A 27901-nucleotide genomic window follows, 5' to 3' on the forward strand; every position below is an offset into this window, starting at 1 on the left:
AGTGAACAAAAGGCACTTTTGATGATTATGCTGGGATAACAGACATAAACTAGAATGTCTCTGGCAAACTAGATTCATGGCCATCCTTGCAAAATGACAAACCTGACCAACCCTGTCAATAAGTGTAACCGCAATAGACTGCAGATTTAAAAGACAAACTTGAAATTAAAAGAATGTAAATGATCCGTGTCTTAAAACATTAAGCTTTCTTAAGAGATAAAAGTGAATTTTGAAACTGAAAACCTAGTTATCAGTCCTAACTTTGATGCCAGCTAGCTCTGTGATACAAGGTGAGTCACTTAACTGAAACTCCAGCTCAGCTAGACTAGATACTCAGGTCTCCAAGGTCCATCCCAGCGCAACTCTCCATGAGTGTACATTCTTTTTCTGATGGACTACATAGTAGCATTAGTAACTATGAATTTTGATTTACACAGTATGTGTATTCAATAAAATACCTGGCTTACCAAAACAAAATTGCTTTCAATATTTTAATGAATTACACTGACTGTCTTAGTATTTATATGACATGATTCACCTTCCAAGGGAAAAATACTGTAATAGAAGATGTTCTATTTGGAGATAAGAAGATAAGCTACTTGGAGGTAGTTGCCAAATAACTGTTAAAAACCTATGTTTTTCTCACACAGCATTTTCTTTCACGAAATAAAAACTCAGAAAGTTTTAAACTACCCTGAACACTAAGCACTTTTTTTTTACTTAAAAAGAGTCAAAATCACTATGTATAGACCTGATAGCAATACTCCAAGCTTAATTTCTAATAGTTTTTACTTGGCTTTTCAAAAACTTACAACAGTACATTGTTCTCGCCTCATGTTTAGATTTTTCCAGTCCTACTCCTCATATATAATCACAGTTAACCAATTCTTGTATAGATTTTTAAAATTTTCTTACACCACCACCATTACCTATCTATTGGGGCCTCCCTGGTGGCTCAGCAGTCAAGAATCCCGCTGCATGCAGGAGATATGGGTTCAATTCCTGGGTAGGGAAGATCCCCTGGAGAAGGAAATGGTAACCCACCGCAGTATTCTTGCCTGGGAAATCCCCTGGACAGAAGAGTCTGGCAGGCTACTGTCCACAGGGTTGTAAGAGTCCCACATGACTTAGCAACTAAACCACTACCACCGCACATACAAGCATACATAAATCCAAAGCCTTCTCTCCTACCACTTCCACAAATCTTTTCTGCAACTTGCTTTATTGGTAATATAACTTGAGTATTTCCCCATATCTACCTTATTTACCTCATATAGATCTACATTATTAACAGGTATCTGGTATTACATTATATTCATGTATTTATTAATAATCAGCCTCCTTACTGGCTGCATGATTGGATTGTTTCCAGATTTATGCTAGCCTAACACAAATATCTTTAAATATTTAGTAACTATTTCCCCGACAAATTATAAAGAGGATTATATGATGAAAGGGTATGTGAATTCTAAATTATTATTAAATTACATTTCAAAAAAATTTATATTGTCATCAAGAATGCAAAACACTAGCCTCCTCATACTCAAGTCTGATGAGAACAGAGAAGTTAAAACAAAAAAGGTAAACCTTTAAGTACTGACATGTACATAAAATACTATTTGGTAAAATCACAAAAAATGATTTCATATTGCAAATAAAAAGATATAAAGCTTTTACATGAATGTGTGTGTATCTATATACATACACACACACACACACATATACACATATATGGAGAGAAGATTACTGTAATGCTCAGGTCCCAACTTGCACAGCCCATCAGAAAGTGCTCTCTGTCTATCCTATTTAAAGTAACTCTCAATATACCCTCAATAACTCTTAATCAGAGCATTCTTTTTATTTTCCTTAAGTACACACAAGACTGAATTAATTTTGTTTATTTATTTGCTTAAGGTCTGTCTCCGTTAATATAACAGAAGCACTATGAGGGCAAAGAATCATATCTGGTTGTTGATTATTTAATCCCCACTTTGTAGTACAATGCATATAGAATTTTATATCACATACAGAATTCTGTTCAACAAATATTTACTGAATGAATAAACACATATACAATGTCTGTTAACAAGGGCTATCTCTAGAAAGTGAGACTGGGGAAGGATGAAAAGAAAAGTCCATTTACTTTTATTTCAGTCAATTATGTATTTTAAGTTTTGACCATGAACATATATTATGTTCATCTACTTTCATGCCAAGCTTAGTTTTATTTAAAATACCTTGCAATCTGGTCACACAGATCTTTTCTCCTATTTTACAGATTTTAATGATATAACTGAATATTGAATGGATTTTTGTTGTCTCTTAAAAAAAAAAATCCTCAAAATTTGCTTCATGAAGTTAGCCTTTTATATGCACTTTGATTTGCTTTAATGACAACTGAATTCCCATTCAGTAGTTTTGCCTTTGCATACTCTTTCAAATTACTACTACCTTAGAGTACTTACTGGGGAAGGCAACGGCACCCCACTCCAAGTACTCTGGCCTGGAAAATCCCATGGACGGAGGAGCCTGGAAGGCTGCAGTCCATGGGGTTGCTGAGGGTAGGACACAACTGAGCGACTTCACTTTCACTTTTCACTTTCATGCATTGGAGAAGGAAATGGCAACCCACTCCAGTGTCCTTTCCTGGAGAATCCCAGGGACGGGGGAGCCTGGTGGGCTGCCGTCTATGGGGTCGCACAGAATCGGACACGACTGAAGCGACTTAGCAGCAGCAGAGTACTTACAATTTACAAAATACTTTACATATATTGTTCCATTTGCCCCTGAGAGGTGTACTGTGCAAGATTATTGCTTATACTATTCCTTATTGTTCATATTATTATTTTTATTTCTTATCTATAAAGATAAGAAAACTGATACTCATAGAGATTACATCATCTTAGTAGGGCTCAGACATAAAGCCAATACTTCAGATTCTGAGCACCAGGTTTGTTTCATTATACACACTGTAGCAGGTGACATAAAATTATTAACTGGGAAAGCCTAAATCTTTCTGCAAATAATGTATCTATTTATTTTAATACCTAGACAGAAAGGGTGTCTTGAAAAGCACCTTATATTTAATGCATCTATTTCTAAAACTGCATTTAATAGATTATTTGAGTGATGCAGGACCTCGGATCATTTAATTCCTTAATTATATATAAAATTTAAAAATCACAGAATTTTAGTACCTGATCCAATCACTCAGCAAGTTAATGCCAGATAAGAACCAGAACCCAGGGATTGACATTAGATGCATTTTCAATATTAGAAAGCTCCTAGACATGGAATTCCGGAGAAGGCAATGGCACCCCACTCCAGTACTTTTGCCTAGAAAATCCCATGGATGGAGGAGCCTGGTAGGCTGTAGTCCATGGGGTCGCTAGAGTCGGACACGACTGAGCGACTTCACTTTCACTTTTCACTTTCATGCACTGGAGAAGGAAATGGCAACCCACTCCAGTGTTCTTGCCTGGAGAATCCCTGGGACGGGGAAGCCTGGTGGGCTGCCATCTATGGGGTCGCACAGAGTCGGACACGACTGAAATGACTTAGCAGACACGGAATTCATGTTAAGAAGGCAAATTTCAACACAGCTATCTTGAGTTTAGAGTTTTCTTAAAGTTATAATTACTAGTTGTTGCTGTTGTTTAGTCACTAAGTTGTGTCCAACTCTTTTGTGATCCCATAGACAGTAGCCCTCCAGGCTCCTCTGTCCATGGGATTTTCCAGGCCACTAATACTGGAGTGGGTTGCCATTTCCTTCTCCAGGGGATTTTCCTGACCCATGGATCAAACCCATGTCTCCTGCATTGGCAGGCAGAATCTTAACCACTGAGCCACTAGGGAAGCCCATAATTACTAGTACAAAAAAGCAAAAAACTAACTGGAATTTATCTTTTAATTAAAATCAACACCAACTATTATACATTCTAGTGCATCGGATTTAAAATATTCCACTAATGACTAACAATTTCCTGCTATCTAGCCAACTTTTAATCCTGCCAGGTCATTAGTCACTTATTCCAGAACTTCTACTATTCAATATTTACAGATACAAAATGGAATTTTTTACAAATGCTTCTGTTAAAAAAAAAAAAGTAAAATTCAGTATATGTATCCTTATCTCCCATTGCCATAATATCCTAGAAGTCATTTAATGAGTTGGTAAAGTATGAATTTCCTTTACTAAAAACAAGTTCACATTACTCTCTTTTCATCAATCCACCTTCCCTTACTGGAACTAAAAAACTGCCAATTATCAAACTTGAATGAATGTACAGAGAAAAATTACATGTGTTTTTACATTTTAGCCTTTTTTACATGATAGTTTTGGAATCTATTTTTAAATTCCAACTGACAGGAAGAAAGGGTAATAAAAAGTTAACAGACAAAAACACATTTTACCTTATTTCTTACTACTCATACTTGCAATAATTTATATGCTAATACTTAAAAAAATAACTCAAACATGATTATAAAACAAAGTATATTAGCATAAAATGCAATAATTTGAACTAGCAGCAAATAATACTGCCATGTTAAATAGCTTTAAAGCCACAATCTTCTAAAATCAAGAATTACTGTTCCAAAAATGCATGTGTAAACACTAAAAATTACATTTTAAATGTTTAATATTAAGGAAGTATGTTTGACATGAAACTCAGAGAAACAAGAGAATGGTATGGTGGTTGCCAGGGGTTGAGGGATGGAAGAAATGGGGAGATGTTGGGAGATGGGGAAATGGGGAGAAGTCCAAGAGTATAAACTTCTGGGTTAAGAGTTTAAGTTCTAGGGATGTAATGTACAACATGTTGGCTATAGTTAACAATTCTGTAGTGGATACTTGAAAGTTGCTATGAATATTGAACTTTAATGTTTGCACCATAACAGCAAAAGGATGTGTTAACTAACCTTACTGTGGTAAACATTTTGCAATATATATATATATGCATCAAATCATTACATTGTACACTCAGTGTTCACCTTAAACTTACACAATGTTTTATATGTTAATTATGTCTCAATAAAGCTGCAGGGGTGGAAAGGGAGTATGTTTGAGACATACTCATTCTCAAATAATACTTCCCAATTTGATTAGAAACCGTTTCCTAGTGTTGTTGCACAGATGTTTCATATATTTTAACTATAATTATGAAATTTCATTTAATGTTCACAGGTGATAATTTACTTAAAAATCACGCTATCCAATTATATCACAGCCCAACTGTGGGTGCTTGTAAGTACTTTCCTGCATCCAAGCACTAGCCAACAGCTTGATGGTCAGGATTTACAGCTACACACTTCCAAGGAGAATCGGAAAATTCCTTTTACAAAAATAAGACTTTGTGTCAAAGATGCTCAAATACTTTCACATTACTTTTAAACAAGGTATGGGAAGATAAGCACCATCACAACAAGTTTCTTTCCACTTTCCATAATTTACCCCGTGGTGTTTCTAGTGCCGAAGTGTCTCAGAGGTAGCAATGAAGATGTGCTAGCAGACTCTGTAGTTCGTAGATCTCCATCACAGGTCCTCCTTGGAGTCAGTCACCACTGTGCATCTTCTAGTTATCCACATACCAAGTCTGATTTTTTCTCTTGTCCTTTTATCCTCAACCTCCTGCCCCTCTTCTGCTTTTCCCCACCTACCCAAACTTCTTTAAATTAAAAAAAATGTAAGTGACACAGACTTTCACTGACCCTCACAAACTATCAGGCTAAAAGATATGTACCAGAGTAGGGTGCCTGGCAAAATTTTTTTTTTATAAAGGGCCAGAGAGTTAATGTTTTAGGCTTGTGGGACATATGGTCTCAGACTAAACTACTCACTTCTGTCATTACAGAGTCAAAATTTTTTACAGACTGGACAGAGACAATCTGTGAACAAATGTCTGTGGCTGTGTCCAATAAAACTTTATACACAAAACCAGGAGGCTGGCTGGACATGGCCTGTGGGCCACTATTTGCCAACTTTAATCTTATCCATCCTCCTTTGAATACCTCTACATCGATGATTCCCAAATTGCACCTTTTAAGATATTCATGGGTCTACTTAAAAAAAAAATCCATAGACAAATAGATTTGGGAAATGCTATATATGGAAGGAATGATGCTAAAGCTGAAACTCCAGTACTTTGGCCACCTCATGGGAAGAGTTGACTCATTGGAAAAGACTCTGATGCTGAGAGGGATTGGGGGCAAGAGGAGAAGGGGACGACAGAGGATGAGATGGCTGGATGGCATCACTGACTTGATGGACATGAGTCTCAGTGAACTCCGGGAGTTGGTGATGGACAGGGAGGCCTGGCGTGCTGCAATTCATGGGGTCGCAAAGAGTCAGACATGACTGAACGACTGATCTGATCTGATATATGCTCATGAGATTCACAACGCTATGAACACAAAGGGAAAAGTTCCAAGTGGGTCAGACTCTACCCTTCTCCCGCAGGCTACTTGAGTCTCTGGTCCTTGTTCCACTAAATCAAAGGAGATCAATGAGGTTTATTAGAATTTGCTCTGTTTACCTCCTGCCACACAGCCCAGCTCTCTTGTGAAGGGCGTTATTTGCAACTCTTAACTGCTATCCATGATGTTTTTGGTAAAGTTCTCAAAATTATGTATTTGGTATCTTTTCTAAACTGCAGCACTGACTGAAAGATGGCTTTGCTTATTAATTAAAAAAATTTACTAATTGTAAAGTAAAATAATAATAATAATAAATAAATGATAAATGGTTAAAAAAAAGTAATACAGAGCTATTTTAGAAAACTGAGAAAATATCACTACCCAAAGATAACCACTGTTCACATTTTGGTGTGGGAATGTCTAAACATGTTAATCTTTTCAACTAAATTTGGATTATTTGATATATATTATTTTTTACTTTACCACTTGACCAAGGTTTTCCTGGTATCACTAAAGACTGTTCAAAGGCATGGTTTTTAATGGCCAAATAACTTTTCCATCATAAGTTTGTACTATACTTATTTTAATTATTTCCTCTATTTTGGGATATGCAAGTCATTTCCTAACTCTTCTCTCTGTATCCCTACCTTTTTCTCTTTTAATTACCAGTGCTGATATTAATAGTTTTTGTCCTAATCTCTGATTCCTTCCTTAGGAAAAAATCCTAAAACAACAATTAATGGGTTGAGTCAGTAATTTTTAAGATAATTGTCCAAATGGATTTAGCAAATGATGTAACAATTTACATTTTCACTGAGGGTGAAAGACATAAACATAATCACCCTAACCAGTCATAATAAATGAACATTACAGTGAATGTTCATTAAAATATATAAAATCTTTATTAGGTAAAAATGGCATATCACCAAAAGTGATTTAATTTTATATCTTTAAGTGAGATGAAACATTTGTCATGTTTAGAAACTATCTTTATCTTTGCCATATTGTGAATTATATGCTTATGCTAGTCACTTTATCATATCCATTTGTGTGCATTCCTGTTACATTCATAACACTCAGTTCAGTTCAGTTGCTCAGTCGTGTCCGACTCTCTGCGACCCCATGAACTGCAGCATGCCAGGCCTCCCTGTCCATCACCAACTCCCGGAGTCTGCCCAGACCCATGTCCATTGAGTCGGTGATACCATCCAAACAAATTTCTGTAATTCTTATATTCTTCCCTAGCTTGTCCTCTTTAGTTAGTTAAAGTATTTCTCATACTTTACATATAAAACATTTAAATTTTTATATCCTGAGACACCAAATTTTTCATCTGTATTCTTTCATTTCTTTTATAAGTTAAATTATGATAGATTGGAAATAATCTAAATGCTTATTACCTCGTGAATGAATTAACAAATCCTGGTGTACTGTAAATGGTGAGACTCTTCTATCATCTTTCAACATTTTTATGGATTTAATTTAAATTTTAACTCTATTTCATTGATATAAGGTAAATGTACAGTTTAATTCTTTCCAAATCACTAACAAATTGTTTATTCCATATAATGTATGATCCTTTCAACCTACACTGATTTCATATTTCACTTTTTCATACATTCAAGAATTGTGAAGTGTTATTTTTTCTATATAAGTTCCCTTTCCCAGATTCTTTTAGTTAGACTATCATATTTTTAAAATGATATACATAAGCTTGAGATTAGAGAGCAGTGTTTTAAAAATTAGCAGGATAGATGCAGGTTCTATTAGAAATAACTTAAGTAACTGGAATTGGTAAGAAGGAAAAACCAATAAGGGGATAAATCCTATCTTTAAGTAGATAAAATAAGACATTGACGTGTAAGTCCACAGAAAATAGTGGTGGTTTAAGGCAGAAATAAGAATGAGCTCCTGACCAGTAAATATATTTGTTACTTGGTGATAAGGTCATGGTTGGGGAAGATGGGATTTTCAGTTGTCCTAATACAATTTTAGCTAAGATCAAGTATAATATGGGTGCCTCCCAGGTAGAAAAATGGTAAAGAATCCACCTGACAAGCAGAAGACATGGGTTCAATCCCTGGGTTGGGAAGATTCCCTGGAAGAGGGCATGGCAACCCACTCCAGTATTCTTGCCTGGAGAATCCCATGGATAGAGGAGCCTGGTGGGCTACAGAGAGTCCATGGGGTTGCAGAGAGTCAGAGACAACTCAGCAACTGAGCACACAATACAGCCTCAGTATTAGATAGGCCTGGTGCCTCTTCTTTCCATGGCAGCCAGAATCTGCTTTGTATTTGTGTTGGTCTTTAGTGGTAGTTCCCTATTCTTCCTAGTAAAGACCTCTCTTAGCTATTGGTGTAGGATCATAGGGCCCACGGCAGTTTTATGCACTTCTTTCAGAGGTGAAGAGTTTTCTCTTCTACCCTTCCACAGCAGCAGTGGGTCTTTGCCTGTGTCCTAGGGACCAGACGGTCCTCCCCCAAGCAGCAGAGTAGCTTTGCTTCTAATGTCCTGCCAGTAATTTATGAAATAAGTTTTTCTGCCCTTCCCCTACTTGTTGGAGGCTGAAGGGAGTCTGAGTAAATGGAAGGGGCTTTGTACCTGTCTCCCAGCATCCACAGATCACCTCCTTCACCTTTACTCAACCAAAACTACTTTTTTCGAGTCTCTACCTTGTCCCCAGTCTTAATAATGAACATCCTCTGAAGCCCCAGGGAAATATATTTGCAAGCAAGTGTGAACTCCCCTTTTATCTGAGGCCCCCAGTGATTCTAAACTAGGCCATACTTAGTCTTCAAAATTCTGTTAAAATTTTAGTTAATTTCTTCTTATGCATTTCTATGGCAGTCATCTCTTTCTCTCGTGTCCTACCAAAGGTCAAACAATTCATGACCCATTCTTGGGGAGAAGAGGGTTGTCTAATTCTTTGCAATTTAGGTTACTTGGTTGTTTTGCAAGCTCAGCTCTCTGATGGGCTCACAGAAATTATGGTTTTGTAGATGATCCAGCTTTTGATCATAGGTGAGGGTGGTATGTTCTATGTACATTCTTTACAGCTTGAGTAAAAGTTTCCTTCCACTTCGATTAAATTTCTTCTTCTATTTTTGTAAAGGCATCATCATTTTTTCAGTCACCCAAATAAAACCTTAGAAGTATATTTGATTCCTCTATAATAATGTTTTATACCCAATCAGTTGATAAAGTCTGAATTAGATACTACCATCTCTTTATTAGGATTCTATTTCTCTAGTACAAGTACTTATTATTTCCTCATGGTCTTATAACAATATTTCTTCGGCCACTGTCTTCTAATTAAATTTGACTTTGTTATTAGACTCCCTTACTACAGAATTGCTTTGTTTGTTTGTAACTAAGGCCATGATTAATCTGATCCTGTTCTGCCTCAACACGCCACCTTTCTATAGGAACAGATACTCTAATTATTCTGTTTCCATACTGAGCCAGGTCCTCTTTTTAACATCTGGTACTATCATTTGAAGTCTATTACAAAGGGACACATTGCATGAAAAACTTCCCTGTTCACATAGAATTCCTCTCTCCTAAACTGTATGCTGCCTTATTTGAATTATTATGGACTGGGTATTCAAGTCATGCACATCTCTCACATCCCTTACAATATTAAAAACTTCAGAAAGGCAGAGATAAGATTTTATAAATTGTTATAATCTCTTTTAGTTTTCTGCAGAAATATTTATCTTGCAAATTAAAATACCAAAAATAATAATAAGACATTTACTCTCCTTCTTGGAATCCATGCATCCTTAATGTATAGCTGACAAGGTCACTAAAAATCTTCAGTAGCTCACAAAATGTCTGTTTTTGAAAGCTTGTTTCAAAAAGGATAAAACACAGGTCAGTTCAGTTCAGCTGCTCAGTCATGTCTGACTCTCTGCAACTCCATGGGCTGCAGCACGCCAGGCTTCCCTGTTCATCACCAACTCCTGGAGCTTGCTCAAACTCATGTCTATTGAGTTGGTGATGCCATCCAACCACCTCATCCTCTGTTGTCCCCATCTCAAACCAGTATATAAAAATCCTATATGCTATTTAAGTGAAAAGCCAGAGTAGATGCCATCTTTGCCAATGAGCTTTCCTGACCACAATGGAACCTGAACTTAAATTTGACTCAGATATCAAATCAGATGTCTAAAGCAGCTCTTCCTTATGCATTCTTGAGAAATGCACAAAATGAAAAATACTTTTCCTGCTAAAACAAATAGTATACCCAACAGTTACCCTTATCAATTTCACATAAAAGTGTCATCCAACAATTCAACCTCTAATAATTTAGTATGAGAAAATAATCATATAAGGAAGTTCAGCATAGCCTTGTTCATCATAATAAAAAACAGGAAACAATTTAAATATTAACCAATAGGGAATCACTTATATAAAACAAAGTGCATATATACTATTCAACAATGAAAAATGTTTATGCAGATGTATATTCAATGATATGGAAACATGTCCAAAGCATGCTGTTGCAAGAAAACAGGTTATAAAACCATATACACATCTATGCATGCTTATACCCAGTACTCCTATATGGCAGGGATTAAAAGCATGTGCCTGTAATCAATTTACTATTTAAGCTCCACATTCATACTTCATTGCCTGCTCTGCAAAAATGAAGCTGAGCCCTTTACATTATTTCTCCTTTTGCCAGCTGACATGTGTTAAAACCTTATCAGTATAGAGTGCTGGTGAGTAGCTTCCTTCAGTACCCCAACTCTGCTGGGGTATTCTTTTTTTTTTTTTAAGCAGAATGCCTTCACTGAGACGTCTCCTTGTGAACAACTTTTCCTCAGCACACTAGACAGCAGGTTTTTAGCAAGCTTCTGTGGGATGGGAGCATGGCTGCTTCTCCACCACCCATTAAACCATGGCCACATCCTCTCCAACATGGCCTGGATCAGTCCGGAGAGAGGCCTCTTCCTGAACATTCTCAGACCTATGGGTTGTGGCTGCTCCTATGTCTGCCATTCTTTTATATTCACTAGAATTCTTTTTACTTCTTACTAGCCAATTCCTTGGTACTTCAATCCCCTGTTATAGTTAATAGGTTTTTACTAAACAATATTCAATTTTTTAATTTAGTTTTAAGTGAAATTACTTTGCGGTTTCCTTAGAACTGACCCTGACTGATACAAAATGAGTTTTTTCTCCCCTTTTTACTTCTCAATGTTGTCTGAATTTTTAGTAAGTATTTTTTGGGTGCGTGAAAATCAGAAAAGGCAAGTTAATTTTTACTTTGGAAAAAATAAAGAAAAATTCACTGCAAAATAAACATTAAAGTTTTTCTACTTTAATAGATTAGAAATATATTTGTAAGATTAAATAAGATTAAATCTGAAGAGTATCCATTTATTGTGTAAGACTATAAATGTTCAGTTTTTCTTAATACCAATTTCTCTGCAACAGTATCCAAAACTGTGTTTCTCAGTCACTTAAAAAAACAGATAGTTTAGACGGCTATTTTTTCTCTCTTAGTTATGCCATATATTAGCCTTTATAAACAGTTTACTAATCACTAGGTATACTGGAGTGATAGGTCCTCTGATAGGTATGACCTCTTCACACACAGTCTCTCTCAGCTTACTATTTCAGTCCCTCTTACCATGTTCAAGGATTATCAGCTGGGCTCCAGCTTGTGCATTTCCAACATCATTTTCAGCAATGCATTGATAGAACCCTTCATCTGATTTCACCAGACCCAAAACTTGAAGATTATGTTCCTTCTGAGGAAGAAAAAAACAAAATTTTATGATTCAACTGATGAATATTAGTTCAAATCTCAAGGATATGCTCTTTCTGGAGAGAAAAAAAAACAAGTACAATTATATGATTCATATACTGAATATTATTTACCTATGAACATGTTGACTCAGTTTTACTGACAAGGTACTGACTTAACTAGAAAAGGAAGCACTATCATCAACAATTAAGAATTCAATCCTTATAGAAAGGCATGTCTGCAATGCATGCAAACTTATACTTTTGCTTGGTGGGAATATCTGGCATGAAATACTATGTCACCATAGTGAAAGTCTGAATTTGTGAATTCAAGGCACTTTCTTAAAATTATTTCTAATATCTATTGTTATAGCAGATTAGAACCCCCTATATAAAAGTTTTTCCTAAACTATCAAGTATGATATGAATGTCAACTATCATTATTGCTATTGATATAATACAACATAAGTTTAAGATTTTTTATAATAGGATGAAAATAATGATAAAGAGTAAAATGCTAAGTTAACTGTAACATGCTGCTTTTTAATTAGGATTAAATACTTGTGAATTACTTTTTTGTAACATATAACATTATGCATTTTAAAAATAGAAACTGTATTCCTATGAAGAATAAATTACTTATGTGAGAAATCTGTAATTAGACATTAAGTCTTTAACAATTATAATTACTTCTGATTATGTCTATGAATGTCACATATGTATCTTAAGATATATCACTTTTTTAAAACCTAGATAATGCTATTATAAGGATATTAGATAATGATAATAGTAACAGTGGATAACATTTACTAAAGTGAAAGTGAAAGTCGCTCAGTTGTGTCCAACTTTTTGTGATCCCAGGACTATACAGTCCATGGAATTCCCCAGGCCAGAATATTGGAGTGGGTAGCTGGTCCCTTCTCCAGGGGATCTTCCCAACCCAGGGATTGAACCCAGGTCTCCCGCATTGCAGGTGGATTATTTACTAGCATTTACTATATATCTATGAAGTAAAAAGCAGAAATGGCTGAGTCTTCTTAATAGATTAAGGCTAATTAATTACTTTTGCTTTACTTTTTATTTTTTTTTATTTTTTTTTTTTCACTTTTTTTTTTTATGCTGTTCTTACTCTGCTTTTTTTGTTGTTTTTTTTTTTTTAAATTTTATTTTATTTTTAAACTTTACAATATTGTATTGGTTTTGCCAAATATCAAAATGAATCCACCACGGGTATACATATGTTCCCCATCCTGAACCCTCCTCCCTCCTCCCTCCCCATACCATCCCTCTGGGTCATCCCAGTGCACCAGCCCCAAGCATCCAGTATCCCAAGCATCCAGTATCGTGCATCGAACCTGGACTAAGAATAGGAACACTCTTTGGGGAAATACTATAAGGGTGCATTTTGATCATTATCCTCATTATAATATACCTACTAATTTTCTTTTAACATTTTATTTAATTTTAAAGACTACTTTCCATTTACAGTTATTACAAAATATTGGCTATCTTTATGTTTATTTTCACAACAACTGCCCAACACTGGGTATACTTATTTTGAAGGGCTTGAGCATCAGTGTAACAAGGACAGACTTCTGCTCCTTGACTACAGAGCTATGAAGACAACGGGGGCATGTGAATACACACACAGGATAATCATTACCCAGAAAGTGGTGCAGGCTGTATTTAAAAATGCTAGTATGTCTGAGTAGGAGGACTAGACTGTTGATCAGGGAACATGAATTTCAGGCTGAGTTCAAACACTGGTTTCCTCTGTGATCGCATGTGAGTTACCAAAACATTTCTGGGCTAGCCTTCTCATCAGCCAATGAAAAGATTATATTCTAAGTGAATTTTCTATGTTCATCCTAATACACCAGTTCATGTACTATGGACAACAGATCTCTTGGTGACTACATTTAAAGAGACTTAAAGGTTTCAGAGCTAAGTTTCTTTGAAAGATACTTACTACAATCTTAAAGTAGTCACTTGGGATAACCATGTCCCCATTCTTGACCCACTTCACAGTTGGAGTTGGCTTTCCAGTGACTTCACATTCAAACACAATATCCATAGATTCATGAGCATATATATTAGTAGGCTGCTTCAGGAATTCAGGTTGGGCTTTAAAATAGAAAGGAAATTAAGATATTAATAAAAGTAAAAATAGCTATTTGTATTTCAAGCAATTAAAAAGTCACAGAATTAATAAGGTTTTTAATTATTTGAGACTTTCACATTTTTTAGAAAAACGAAACATATATTTTTAAACATATGTTAGGAACATATGTTTAAAAATTGATATTCTGGTCTACTTAACTGGCAGAATAATTATAATGATAATTCTTAGTTTCTCTGTTGAGAAATATTTACTAAGTTGACTGTACTGAAAAATCAGAAAGTTCTAAGCTGTCTTTAAAAATGAATATGAAAGTCTATTTCCCTAAGATTTAAACCATTTTGGAAGAGCCACGATTACAATTCAAAAAGAGTTGATAAAACTGACATTATCTTCCTTTTCAGTCAAGACTGATGAGTAACGCACCCTCCAAAGAAATACAAATGTCACATTCAGTTCAGTTCAGTTGCTCAGTCGTGTCCAACTCTTTGCGACCCCATGGACTGCAGTATGCCAGGCCTCCCTGTCCATCACCAGCTCCCAGAGCTTACTCAAACTCATTTCCATTGAGTCGGTGATGCCACCCAACCATCTCATCCTCTGTTGTTCCTTTATCCTCCTGCTTTCAATCTTTCCCAGAATCAGGGTCTTTTCCAAGGAGTCAGTTCTTCACATCAGGTGGCCAAAGTATTGGAGTTTCAGCTTCAGCATCAGTCCTTCCAATGAATATTCAGGACTGATTTCCTTTACGATTGACTGGTTTGATCTCCTCGCAGTCCAAGGGACTCTCAAGAGTCTTATTCAACACCACAGTTCAAAAGCATCAATTCTTCAGCACTCAGCTTTCTTCACAGTCCAACTCTCACAACCATATATGACTGCTGGAAAAACAACAGCTTTGACTAGATGGACCTTTGTTGGCAAAGTAATGTCTCTGCTTTTTAATATGCTGTCTAGGTTGGTCATAACTTTTCTTCCAAGAAGCAAGTATCTTTTAATTTCATGGCTGTAGTCACCATCTGCAGTGATTTTGGAGCCCCCAAAATAAAGTCTCTCACTGTTTCCATTGTTTCCTCATCTATTTGCCATGAAGTGATGGGACCAGATTCTATGATCTTAGTTTCTGAATGCTGAGTTTTAACCCAGATTTTACACTCTTCTCTTTCACTTTCATCAAGAGGCTCCTTAGTTCTTCTTCACTTTCTGCCATACTGCTGTCATCTGCATATCTGAGGTTATTGATATTTCTCCCAGTAATCTTGATTCCAGCTTGTGCTTCATCCAGCCTGGCATTTTGCATGATGTACTCTGCTGCTGCTGCTGCTGCTGCTAAGTTGCTTCAGTCGTGTCCGACTCTGTGCGACCCCATAGACGGCAGCCCACCAGGCTCCCCCGTCCCTAGGATTCTCCAGGCAAGAACACTGGAGTGATTGCCATTTCCTTCTCCAATGCATGAAAGTGAAAAGTGAAAGTGAAGTCGCTCAGTTGTGTCTGACTCCTAGCGACCCCATGGACTGCAGCCCACCAGGCTCCTCCGCCCATGGGATTCTCCAGGCAAGAGTACTGGAGTGGGGTGCCACTGCCTTCTCCGGATGTACTCTGCATATAAGTTAAATAAGCAGGGTAACAATATACAGCCTTGACGTACTCATCTCCCAATTTGGAACCAGTCTGCGATTCCATGTCTGGTTCTAACTGTTGCTTCTTGACCTGCATACAGATTTCTCAGGAGGCAGGTCAGGTGGTCTGGTATTCCCATCTCTTTAAGAATTTTCCACAGTTTGTTGTGATCCACACAGTCAAAGGCTTTGGTATAGTCAGTAAAGCAGAAGTAGATGTTTTTCTCTAATGTCACATTAGAGGTCTTGAATAGTTCACTCACTGCAACACACACACTTCCATTAGTAACACTCTTCATTACATGAAATGGTTTTTAAGGATGTGAGGTAGAGACAGAATCCTTGGGGACGAGTTAGATATATCTGGAAAAGCTTGGCAATTCCAGTATCTCCCTTTCCCCTTAACCCAAAGTTGTAAATTATTGGCTTAAAAATAACAAGATTCAAGAAGATTTTGAATTTAAAGGGTAAAACTACATCTAGTCCAGCTTCCTACATAATGCAGTAATTTCCTATTCCTACAACATACATGACAAGTGGAACTTATAAACTTCTGTTTGAAGTTCCAAATGACAAGGAATTCCCTATATCAAATAATGACAACAGCAGCATTAAAAAAAAAAACAAAAAACAGCTGGGCTAAAATGTGCTCAGCCTACTGGAATTCTGATTGTGATTGGGGTGAATTTAACACCTTAACAACACTGAGTGTTCCTTTCTATGAACATGGTTTCTCACTCCGTTATTTAGATCTTTGGTTTCTCTCATCAATGTTTTATATATTTCAATATACAAGTTTCGTTCACACTTTGTTACGTGTATCCCTAAGTATTTCAAAAACTCTGATGCTACTGTAAGTGGCACGTAGTTTTTTTTTTAGTTTCTCATTGTTCACTTAGTATTGAGAGATGAAATTGATTTATGCATATTGACCTTTTATTCCATGGTTATGCCTAACATATTCATTAGTTTCAGCAGGTTTTTATACATAATTCTGGGATTATCTACACAGGCCATGTTGCCTGGGACTAGAGACAGTTTTATTTCTTTCTTTCTGATCTTCTTTCCTCTTTTTTCATTTTTTTAATCTATTGCACTGACTAGATGGGTTCAGGTCCTGGGAAGAAATCCAGACTAACTTTATAATTTGAGTAAATGAAGAGTAAGAGTATAGAGAGCAGGCAGAATACCAAGTAAGCAGAAGAGAATCCCAAGTAAGCAGTAGAAGCCAAGGAAGATAAGAAGGTATATAATATTAAGAAGTAACATAATGACACAATCAAGAAAATAAAGTCTGCACAACTAGATGAAGTCAGGGAAACTTATTAATAGTGAATTTAACTCTTTTCAAACATTGGTTATTGTTGTTGTTCAGTAATCCAGTGGTGTCTGACTGTTTGTGACCCCATGGACTGCAGCACACCAGGCCTCCCTGTCCCTCAACACCTCCCTGAGTTTGCCCAAGTTCATTTTCATTGCATCAGTGATACTGTCCAGCCATCTCATCCTCTGACATCCTCTTCTCCTGCCGTCAATAACTCCCAGCATCAGGGACTTTTCCAATCAGTCGTCTGTTTGCATCAGTTCAGTTCAGTTGCTCAGTCATGTCCGACACTTTACAACCCCATGGATGGCAGCACACCAGGCTTACCTGTCCATCACCAACTCCTGGAGATTGCTCAAACTCATGTCCATCAAATCGGTGATGCCATCCAACCATCTCATCCTCTGTCATCCCCTTCTCCTCCTGCCTTCAATCTTTTCAGCATCAGGGTCTTTTCCAAGGAGTCAGTTCTTCACATCAGGTGACCAAAGTACTGGAGTTTCAGCTTCAGCATCAGTCCTTCCAATGAATATTCAGGAATCATTTCCTTTACAATTGACTGGTTTCATGTCCTTGCAGTGCAAGGGACTCTCAAGAGTCTTCTCCAACACTACAGTTCAAAAGCACCAATTCTTTGGCACTCAGCTTTCTTTATAATCCAACTCTCACATCCATACGTGACTGCTGGAAAAACCACAGCTTTGACTAGACAGACCTTTGTTGGCAAAGTAATGTCTCTGCTTTTTAACATGCTGTCTAGGTTGGTCATAGCTTTTCTTCTAAGGGGCAAGCATCTTTTAATTTCATGGCTGTAGTCACCATCTACAATGATTTTGGAGCCCCAAACTAAAGTCTCTCATTGTTTCCATTGTTTCCCCATCTGTTGGCCATGAAGTGAAGGGACTGTATGCCATGATCTTAGTTTTTTGAATGATGAGTTTTAACCCAACTTCTCACATCAGATGACCAAGTGTTCGCATCAGATGACCAAAATTCAGCTTCAGTATCAGTCCTTTCAGTGAATATTTAGGGTTGGCCTCTAAACATTGGTTAGTCACCTGTATTTATCCTTCTGTGAATTATCTACACATGTACTCTGCTATTTTTTCAGTTAGAGTATTCACAATTTTCTTATCTATTCATAAGAGCTTTTCACATTATGCCAGTTATCAATTCATGGTCTCTCAGCTCCAAATCCATTCTTCTTTGTAAGGGACCACTTCACAGGCAGGGCCCTGTCCTTCCATCAGGAGGGTTCATAATGTGTGACTGTGTCTCTCGTGATGTTAAAAGCCTTTGATAATCACAAAAGGAGTTGCAAAACAGTACTACTCATTCTATCATTCCTTCTACAAAGAAATTGGGCTGAATTTGCAGCAACTTAACACCTTTACAATGCTGAATCTTCCTTTCTATGATTCTCCTCATCAATTATTTGGTTACCCTTAAGTATAACGCTTATAGAAAGAAAAGGATAATGCTTGATTCTTTTCCTGTGCTTACCAATTTTCAAAACAATGATCTGGTTCTCTAATATCACATCCCAGATGTAATCAGTGAAGGCTTTTTAAAAGTATTATGAGTTCGTGGATTAAAATATATTTGGTTTGTTTCAATCCACTAAAGTTAACCCTCTTTTCATTTTCATTTTCTTTTTTTTTTTTAATTTTATTTTATTTTTAAACTTTACATAACTGTATTAGTTTTGCCAAATATCAAAATGAATCCGCCACAGGTATACATGCGTTCCCCATCCTGAACCCTCCTCCCTCCTCCCTCCCCATTCCATCCCTCTGGGTCGTCCCAGTGCACCAGCCCCAAGCATCCAGTATCGTGCATCGAACCTGGACTGGCAACTCATTTCATACATGATATTTTACATGTTTCAATGCCATTCTCCCAAATCTTCCCACCCTCTCCCTCTCCCACAGAGTCCATAAGACTGTTCTATACCCCATCTTTGACCAAAAGAAGCCTAGATCCACTGGAATTTCCTGAGTCCTTTTTGACATGACCCAAGTGGTCTTTCGGAGAAGGCAATGGCACCCTAGTCCAGTACTCTTGCCTGGAAAATCCCATGGACGGAGGAGCCTGGCAGGCTGCAGTCCATGGGGTCGCTAAGAGTCGGACACGACTGAGCGACTTCGCTTTCACTTTTCACTTTCATGCATTGGAGAAGGAAATGGCAACCCACTCCAGTGTTCTTTCCTGGAGAATCCCAGGGACGGGGGAGCCTGGTGGGCTGCCGTCTATGGGGTCGCACAGAGTCGGACACGACTGAAGTGACTTAGCAGCAGCAGCAGGTGGTCTTTAGTATCTTCTGGTCACTGATTTTAGGCCCTATTTGTGGATAAAGCCAGGAAATCTGTACTTTTTAAATATAAAATTATGATTTCATTTTAGTATCTCCAATTAAGTTTGGGACTATAGGTTTTAACTGGAACCTATTCATTTTACATCTCTATTTCCTTTCTCTCATGCAAAAAATTTCTGTTTTCAGTGATGCCAACTTAATTCCTTATATGCTTTATCTTACACCCAGTAGACTCAGAATAACAGTACCCACATTTCCATCAAGAGAAAAAAGTTGAGGATTTTGGGAGTCTGGCCCTTGTGCATATTCTACTAGGTGTTTATTGTCTAATTACTCTGTTACACTATTTGAAATAGTTTTTTTCACTTGGAATTTTAACTCTCTGTGTGGCTATACTACCAAGTAGTTACACATTTAGAGTCATTTGTTTCATTTTGCTTCTCCTTTCTGGCAATTTTAAATAAATTAAAAAAAAAAAAAAAGGTATATTCCAAGAGGTCTTGCTTCTATCCTGTTTTCTCTACTCTTTTCCCTCTCTTCACCTATAGGTAACCATGAACATTTTAAAAAATGATTTTCCCTTCCACTTAAAAAATTATAAGCAAGTAGTCACATACAATTTGTACCCATCCCTCTTCTTTGGATTAAATAAATACACATGAAATGATCTTTCCTACGTTCGAAGCCTTCAATCTTTAACCCCTATGGTACCTTGTTTCTGAGGAATTGACATATTCCTTAAGTCTAAAGGACTGAGACTCCCCTTAAGGTAGAGTACATAATTCTGAAAAATAGCAACATTCTCTTCAAAAGAAAATCCAATTATAATTTTAGTATGCACTTTTAGTAAGCAGACTTTCAAAGACTATTAGAAAAAAATCATCACAATGTTCCATTCATCATTTACTTTTCCCTTTCATGAATCATAAAATAATACCTTTAAAATGTTCTTTGGATCTTAACTTCTCTGTAGATAGAATTCACCGCAATTAAACACAATGTGTAAGAGCAGATGTTTGTGGTTGGGAAGTTAAATTGATAACCAGAGAGCAAATGAGTCAATTACCATAAGAAAATAACCATCCCAATGGAAGATTATGCATTTCGTTACCAACGAGATAATTAACCTTCAAATTCTCTTTGACAGTTCCCTATCCCTTCTAATGCCATCATCATTACACAAATAATTTTAATTGCTAAATGCACAAGTAGAACCTAATACTAAAACATATTATACTTGCAAAATTCCCTTACTGGAAACACCAGTGAATCACATCAGTGTTATGCAATGCTGGAAATTGCCACTCAATTCAAACAGAAAACAATACACCAACACCAATGTTTCAAGGTTACTTGACTATGCTGCTATTTAGAAGATATACCAGTTTTCATTTACATTAGCTCTGAAATGTTGGAGTTTCTATTGTTTGATTTTAAACGTTTAAGCACTGAAATTCTTAAAAAAGTACTTTAAATAGAGAAACAAAGCAATTTTGGCCATTTTATGTTAAACTTCACACTTGCTGTTTTTAAGTTTCTTTTCAATAATTCACAAAATTACATGTAAGTCCTTAAAGAAAACCCAACAAAATAAAGCCCAAGCATTTTTAACAGCCTGAAATTCCTTCATGGATGTTGTCTGACAGTCTAATCATAAATATGCTATAAGTACTGGCTCAACTAATGGAACAAAAATACATTAGAACCCTTAATACTTCTTGAGAAAGCTTCTTGTTCCAAGGAAGGTAAATGTTTCCCTTAATCTCCAGGTGAAACAGGTGAAACCAGTTATGAAGCAACATTAAGACAGAGTTGCCACATGACCTTGAAATTACATTTCTATCCTCTCCCTGCACCTCCACATCCAGGTGCATTGCATTTCCTTAACCCTACTTCTCAACTTAGCTAACAGGTACTCATCCTTCAGATTTTTAAAAACAATCCCTTAAAGAAGCTTTTCCTAATCCACAGCATCCCACATCCTGCCCTTTCTTTCCCATTCCTAGGCCATCACTGCCCTATTTACTACTGAAACCTCAGTGGCCTAAACCATAACAGGTGTTCAATGCCGTTGTTCAATAGTTGTTGACATCAATGGTTACCTGAATTGTAAAAATTCCATTAGTCAGGACTATCAGAAAATTACATGTTGAGAACAAGAATTTTTCAAGCATTCTCAAGTTTCTCAAGGATTTAATGTTTTATACCACTGCTTCGCCAATAGAAATTAATAAATCTATCTTTGCTGTGAATTTTCTGCATACGTTTTAAAATGTGCTTTTAAATGTTTATGATAATATAAAATCTTAATAATCATATAACTTCAGTGCTCACATTTATGTTTATAAACTGGCTTATATGATTGTAGAATTTATTCCTAGTGCAATGTTTCTCAAACTTGGGGTCTTAGGGTTCTTAAAGCTCTTAAATTGGACAAACACCTATAAACATGATTTTTTATGTGTGAAGAAGTCACAAAAATCTTTATTAAATATAGGTTCCTCTTCCCTGACAAGACTGAACCACATTCTTTGAATGATGCCCCTCTATTATCATGAGGACCATTAACTGTGCCATGTTTATACAGAGGAGGCATGCAGGCCTCAAGGTTGATTATTTTCACTTCATATTATACATACATTAGACATGCTCCCAAAATAGCTAAACTCAATCTGTAAGCTCTCTCCTTTCAGCACTGTAGAAGTGCACAGATGACTCAGGACAATGTTTCTCCAAGAGAAAATCATAGACTACGTGCATAGAAATGCAGATTCTTAGAAAAGGGTTGGTTGTTGGGTTTCACCACACATGCTTGAGAATTCCAAACAGCCACAGAATCATCATCTTAACAAGTTTTCCCAGATCACTCTACTGTGCTGAGGTGTGAGAACCTCACATGAGAGGTCACTAAAGGAGAACACTGTACACATCACCACCTTTCTATATACACAGAAACTCCCCAATTCTTGTGCCTTCCAGGACCACAAAATTCATTTGCTTGCTCAATTATTAAACAGGTGTTTAAATGAGCAACTACTAAGTTACAAAGACATTTCACTGCATGCTGTGAGTGAGATAATAAAAACGTGTTTAACAAACTGTTAAGAAAAAGGTATGACATTTTAAGAGAAGAAGACCAAGTGTTACACAGATGTGAATTCAAAGGGAAGAGATGTAACTACCAGTGATGCATAGAAGGATACACAGAAAACTGGTCCAGTGGCTATCTCATAGGAGGATAACTGGGAAACTTGGGGAACAAGCAGAGTGACTTGTTACCATGTACTTTCCCCCTCAAATTAAAAATAATGGTAAAATAAGCAAAATATGAAATTTACTATCCTAATCATTGCACAACTCAGTGGTATTAAAGCACATTCATACGTTGGGGCAACCATTACCACAATCCATCTCCAGAACTCTTCATTTTGTAAAACTGAAAACGCTATACCTATTAAACAGTAACACCCCACTCTGCGGCCTCCCACAAGTCCCTGGCAACCACCATTCTAATTTCCATCTCTATGATTTGACTACTCTAAGTACCTCATATAAGTGGACTCAGATGGTATTTGTCTTTTTTGTGGTATTTGTCATTACAGATAATATGCATCTCTGTATACAGATCTTTGTACACATGTGTAAGATCTTCAGGAGAACAGAATCTTAGCAGGAATAGCTAGTCAAGGTGATTTCATATTTAAAAATTTTATAAATATTACCACTGGCTATACAAGTTTTATGTTCCCATCAAAGAACCATTATCAGTAAGACTAATTAACATTCTACTAGAGGGCCTAGTTAGTACAATTTAAAAAAAGAAAAATATAGATATGGGGGTGAGGTTGGAGAAATCTGTTCCCCCAAACAAGTACACCATGGCAATGACTACTAGAACATTCAAGTAACCTTTCATGGAAAAACTCCAGTGTGTACTGTTATACTATTTGTGGTCAAGGGGAAACTTCAATGATTTAATCAACCGGATAATAACTAAACTACGGTACACCTAGCTGAAGGATATGTTATAGCCTTCCCATTCAAAATGTAGGACCAACAACAGCATTGGCATCATCTGGGAGCTTGTTAGCAACACAGGATTTGTGTCCTCCACCCTAAACCCTCTGATTCACTATCAGCATTTTTACAAAATCTCTAACATTTTAACTGTATGTTAAAAGTTTAATAAATAAGCACTGCTTTGAGCATTTAAACACTGAGCAGTCTGACATGTACAAACGTGGAATAATCTAAAGACTGTTAAAAGCAATGTCAAAAAGCAGTCTGTAGAGCAACACATATGGATGGGATGGTCCTATTTATTCACAAAAACTATATATTTCTAGATGTACACATCTGCAAATGCTTTTTAAAGGCACTTGAGAGGTATATACACTAAACTGATGATGGAGGTTACTTCTGAGGAAGGGGGTGGGAATGAGGATGGGACAATGAAGATTTATGTTGTTAACATGGTTTGACTCTTTAACAGTGGTACTGTATTTCTTATAAGTTTTAAAAAGGAAAAATTAAAGCCAAAACAGTAAACTGCAAAGCTATTAGAACTAAATATAAAATTTTCACCTAGCAGTATAAATGCTTAACATCCTTTTCTATGTCACTCATATACAATAAGATATATGTATAAATTTAAAAATGTAATTCACAATAATGACAAAAGCAATTAAATAGGTATGCACCTAATGAGGAAAGTAAAAAACCTTTAAGAAGATAACTGTAAAATTTTACTAAAGGACATAAAAGAAGGTGCAAACGAATGGAGCCACCAATAAAGACCCAGGCATATATGAAATTCTCATGATAAAAGTAACACATTAAATCAGGAGGAAAAGATGCCTAACTCAGTAAATAACCCTAGAAATGATGTAGCTATTCAGAAAAGAAATAATGCTGGGTTCAGGCCTTATTTCTTATACCAAAATAAAGCCCATATCTAAGATTTAATGGTTAAAAACAAACAGACCCATAAACAGACTAGAAAGAAAACATGAGATTTTTAAAAATAATCTTGGAAGAAGGACTAAGTGTGACACAAACCAAGAAACCATAAAAGGTAAACATACTGTGCTACATAAAATTGTGCATCATTAGTAACTATCATAAATTAAAAGATGGGGGAGACGGCACACAAAGGTCTAATTTCTTTAACATATAAAAGTTCTAATAAATTAAAGTAAAACGCTCTCAGTCTTGTTAAAAAAAGAGAAAAGGATATGAATGGACAGTGTATAATAAAGAAATACATAATTTCTAAATATATGAAAAGATGTTAAACCTCATTTGTATAAAAATAAGCAAATAAAAATATCAAGATACTATTTTTTACCTCTTAGGTTGATACAAGTAGAAGAAATGGACATTCTCATATATCTTGGAATTAATACAAATTGATTCAAAGCATAGAGAGAAAGTATAGTAAAGCAAAATCTAAGCTGCTTATACTCTTTAAAATCCAGCATTTCACCTTGGGAGATACATCTAACAGACAGACTCACATATTTACATAGACAGGAGGGTCTTCTCTGCTTGCTGTTTTTAGCAGTAAAAGATTGGAACCATTAACTAGTAAGCTATTTTAACTACAAACCATTAAGACACTACTGAAATGGTATGGACCTAATAGAAGCATAAGATACCAGAAAGAGGTGGCAAGAATACAGAGAAGAACTACACAAAAAAGATCTTCATGACCCAGATAACCACCATGGTGTGATCACTCACCTAGAGTCAAACATCTTGGAGTGAAAGTCAAGTGGGCCTTAGGAAGCATCACTACGAACAAAGTTAGTGGAGGTGATGGAATTACAGCTGACCTATTTCAAATCCTAAAAGATGATGCTGTGAAAGTGCTGCATTCAATATGCCAGCAAATTTGGAAAACTCAGTAGTCACCACAGGACTGGAAAAGGTCAGTTTTCAGTCCAGTCCCCAAAAATAGCAATGCCCAAGAATGTTTAAACTACTGCACAAATGCAGACATTCACATGCTAGCAAACTAATGCTCAAAATTCTCCAAGCCAGGCTTCAACAGTACATGAACTGAGAACTTCGAGATGTTCAAGCTGGATTTAGAACCAGAGATCAAATTGCCAACATCCAATGGATCATAAAAAAGCAAAAGAATTCCAGAAAAACATCTACTTCTACCTCTGTGACTACATTAAAGCCTTTGACTGTATGGATCACAGCAAACTGTGGAATATTCTAAAGAGATGGGAATACCAGACCACCTCACCTGCCTCCTGAGACACCCATATGCAGGTCAAGAAGCAACATTTAGAACTGGACATGGAAAAACAGACTGGTTCCAAATTGGGAAAGGAGTACCAAGGCTGTATATTGTCACCTTGCTTATTTAAGTTATATGCAGAGTACATCATGCAAAATGCTGGACTGGATGTAGCACAAGCTAGAAACAAGATTGCCAGGAGAAATACCAATAACCTCAGACATGCAGATGACACCACCCTTATGGCAGAAATGAAGAGGAACTAAAGAGCCTCTTGATGAAGGTAAAAAAGGAGAGTGAAAAAGCTGGCTTAAAACTCAACATTCAAAAAACTTAAGATCATGGCATCTGGTCCCATCACTTCATGGCAAGTAGATGGGGGAAAGAGTAGAAACAGTGAGATACTTTATTTTCTTGGGCTCCCAAATCACTGCAGATGGTAACTGCAGCCATGCAATTAAAAGACACTTGCTCCTTGGAAGAAAAGCTATGACCAACCTAGACAGCATGTTAAAAAGCAGAGACATTACTTCGCCAACTGAGGTCCATCTAGTCAAGGCCATGGTTTTTCCAGTAGTCACGTATGGATGCGAGGGCTGGACCACAAAGAAGGCTGAGCGCTGAAGAACTGATGCTTTTGAACTGTGGTATTGGAGAAGATTCTTGAGAGTTCCTTGGACAGCAAGGAGATCGAACCAGTTAATTCTAGAAGAAATCAACCCTGAATATTCACTGGAAGGACTGATGCTGATGTTGAAGCTCTAATACTTTGGCCACGTGATGTGAAGAGCTGACTCCTTGGAAAAGACCCTGATGCTGGGAAAGACTGAAAGTGGAAGGAGAAGGGGATGACAGAGGATGAGTGGCTGGATGGCATCACCGACTCAATGGACATGAGTTTGAGCAAGCTCCGGGAGATAGTGAAGGACGGGAAGCCTGGCGTGCTGCAGTCCACGGGGTTGCAAAGAGTTGAATACGACTGAGCAACTGAACAACACGAAACATGTTGGGTAATGGTGGAGTGGCTGATGGCACCTTTGAACTCAAGGGAAGCCAAGAGGAAACTCAACTACATACACCTTTGGCTGGTTTAGTGGGATGATGTATTTATGTGATTTGCCAAAACATCCATGTAAACATAAGTTGTCTCAGTATAGAATGGATTCCAGAATTTTCCTTCTGCCCAGTATACTAACATGACCCAACAAAGACACAAAGGTTCAGAGTCATATTCATGTTACACATCCTAAACAGTGGAGCAAAAAAACCCTACTTAACTTTCTATTCTAATAGAAAATGACCTTAAAAAAAAAATCACTGTACTAAGAAGAGACAATCAAATAAAATGCAGCCAAAATAAATATGACATAAGTGTAATAGTCAAAAAGTAATGCTATTTTTCTGGAATTTTGTGTGGTTTACAGCATTTATTTAAAAAAAAAACACTATAATTTGTTCTGTTTAATCTTCTCATTGTAAATGACTATTCATTTTCTTACACAAGGCTTCCAAAATAATTTTCACTCCAAGCCCCACAAAAGCTGAATCTGCTTGTAATGACAATAATCTCTGACCACTGATTATACTTAACGTGATTTTTACACATAAAATTTTTGCTTGACTAGGCAAAGAATATCTCTTAGTCACTTAGTTCAGTCACTCAGTCGTGTCTGACTCTTTGCGACCCCACAGACAGCAGAATATCTCTAGAAAGATATAAAAGAAATTAATGGCAGTGGTTGCTTCTGTGGAGGGGGTTGGGACACAGAGTTATATTTAATTATATATATATTTTATCTTGTGCATATATCACCTGTTTAAAACATTTAGCTAAAAATAATAAAAGTGGAGAGACATATATATACCTGGCTGGCCAGATTTGATTTTGTAAAAATTTTTTGAAGTTAATCTATAAATTCAATGAAATGTCATTTACTATTCCAAGAAAATTTTAAAGAGAACTTGACATGCTGATCTCCTGGTCTTTTTTTAAAAATGTGGGAAGCTATATATATAAAAAACAGAAACAGACTCACAGACATAGAAAACAAATTTACAGTTACCAAAGGGGAAAGGGAGGGGGCGGGATAAATTAGAAGTCTGGGA

The 27901-nt window shown here is 36.6% G+C and overlaps 1 protein-coding gene across 8 annotated transcripts in view; it reads right to left on the reverse strand.

Annotated features, from left to right (window-relative positions):
• Positions 1-27901, reverse strand: part of NEO1 (neogenin 1) — a 238959-nt gene that overhangs the window by 85257 nt on the left and 125801 nt on the right. For all 8 annotated transcript variants that reach the window (XM_044925356.2, XM_045162126.1, XM_025296187.3 and 5 more), the window contains exons 6-7: positions 14139-14293; positions 12054-12174 (exon numbers count right to left, since the gene is read on the reverse strand). In XM_044925356.2, the coding sequence (XP_044781291.2) occupies positions 12054-12174; positions 14139-14293 (276 nt within the window). The remainder of the gene's footprint in view (positions 1-12053; positions 12175-14138; positions 14294-27901) is intronic.

The sequence above is a fragment of the Bubalus bubalis genome, chromosome 11 (genome assembly GCF_019923935.1).
Source record: "Bubalus bubalis isolate 160015118507 breed Murrah chromosome 11, NDDB_SH_1, whole genome shotgun sequence".
Taxonomy (NCBI): Eukaryota; Metazoa; Chordata; class Mammalia; order Artiodactyla; family Bovidae; genus Bubalus; species Bubalus bubalis.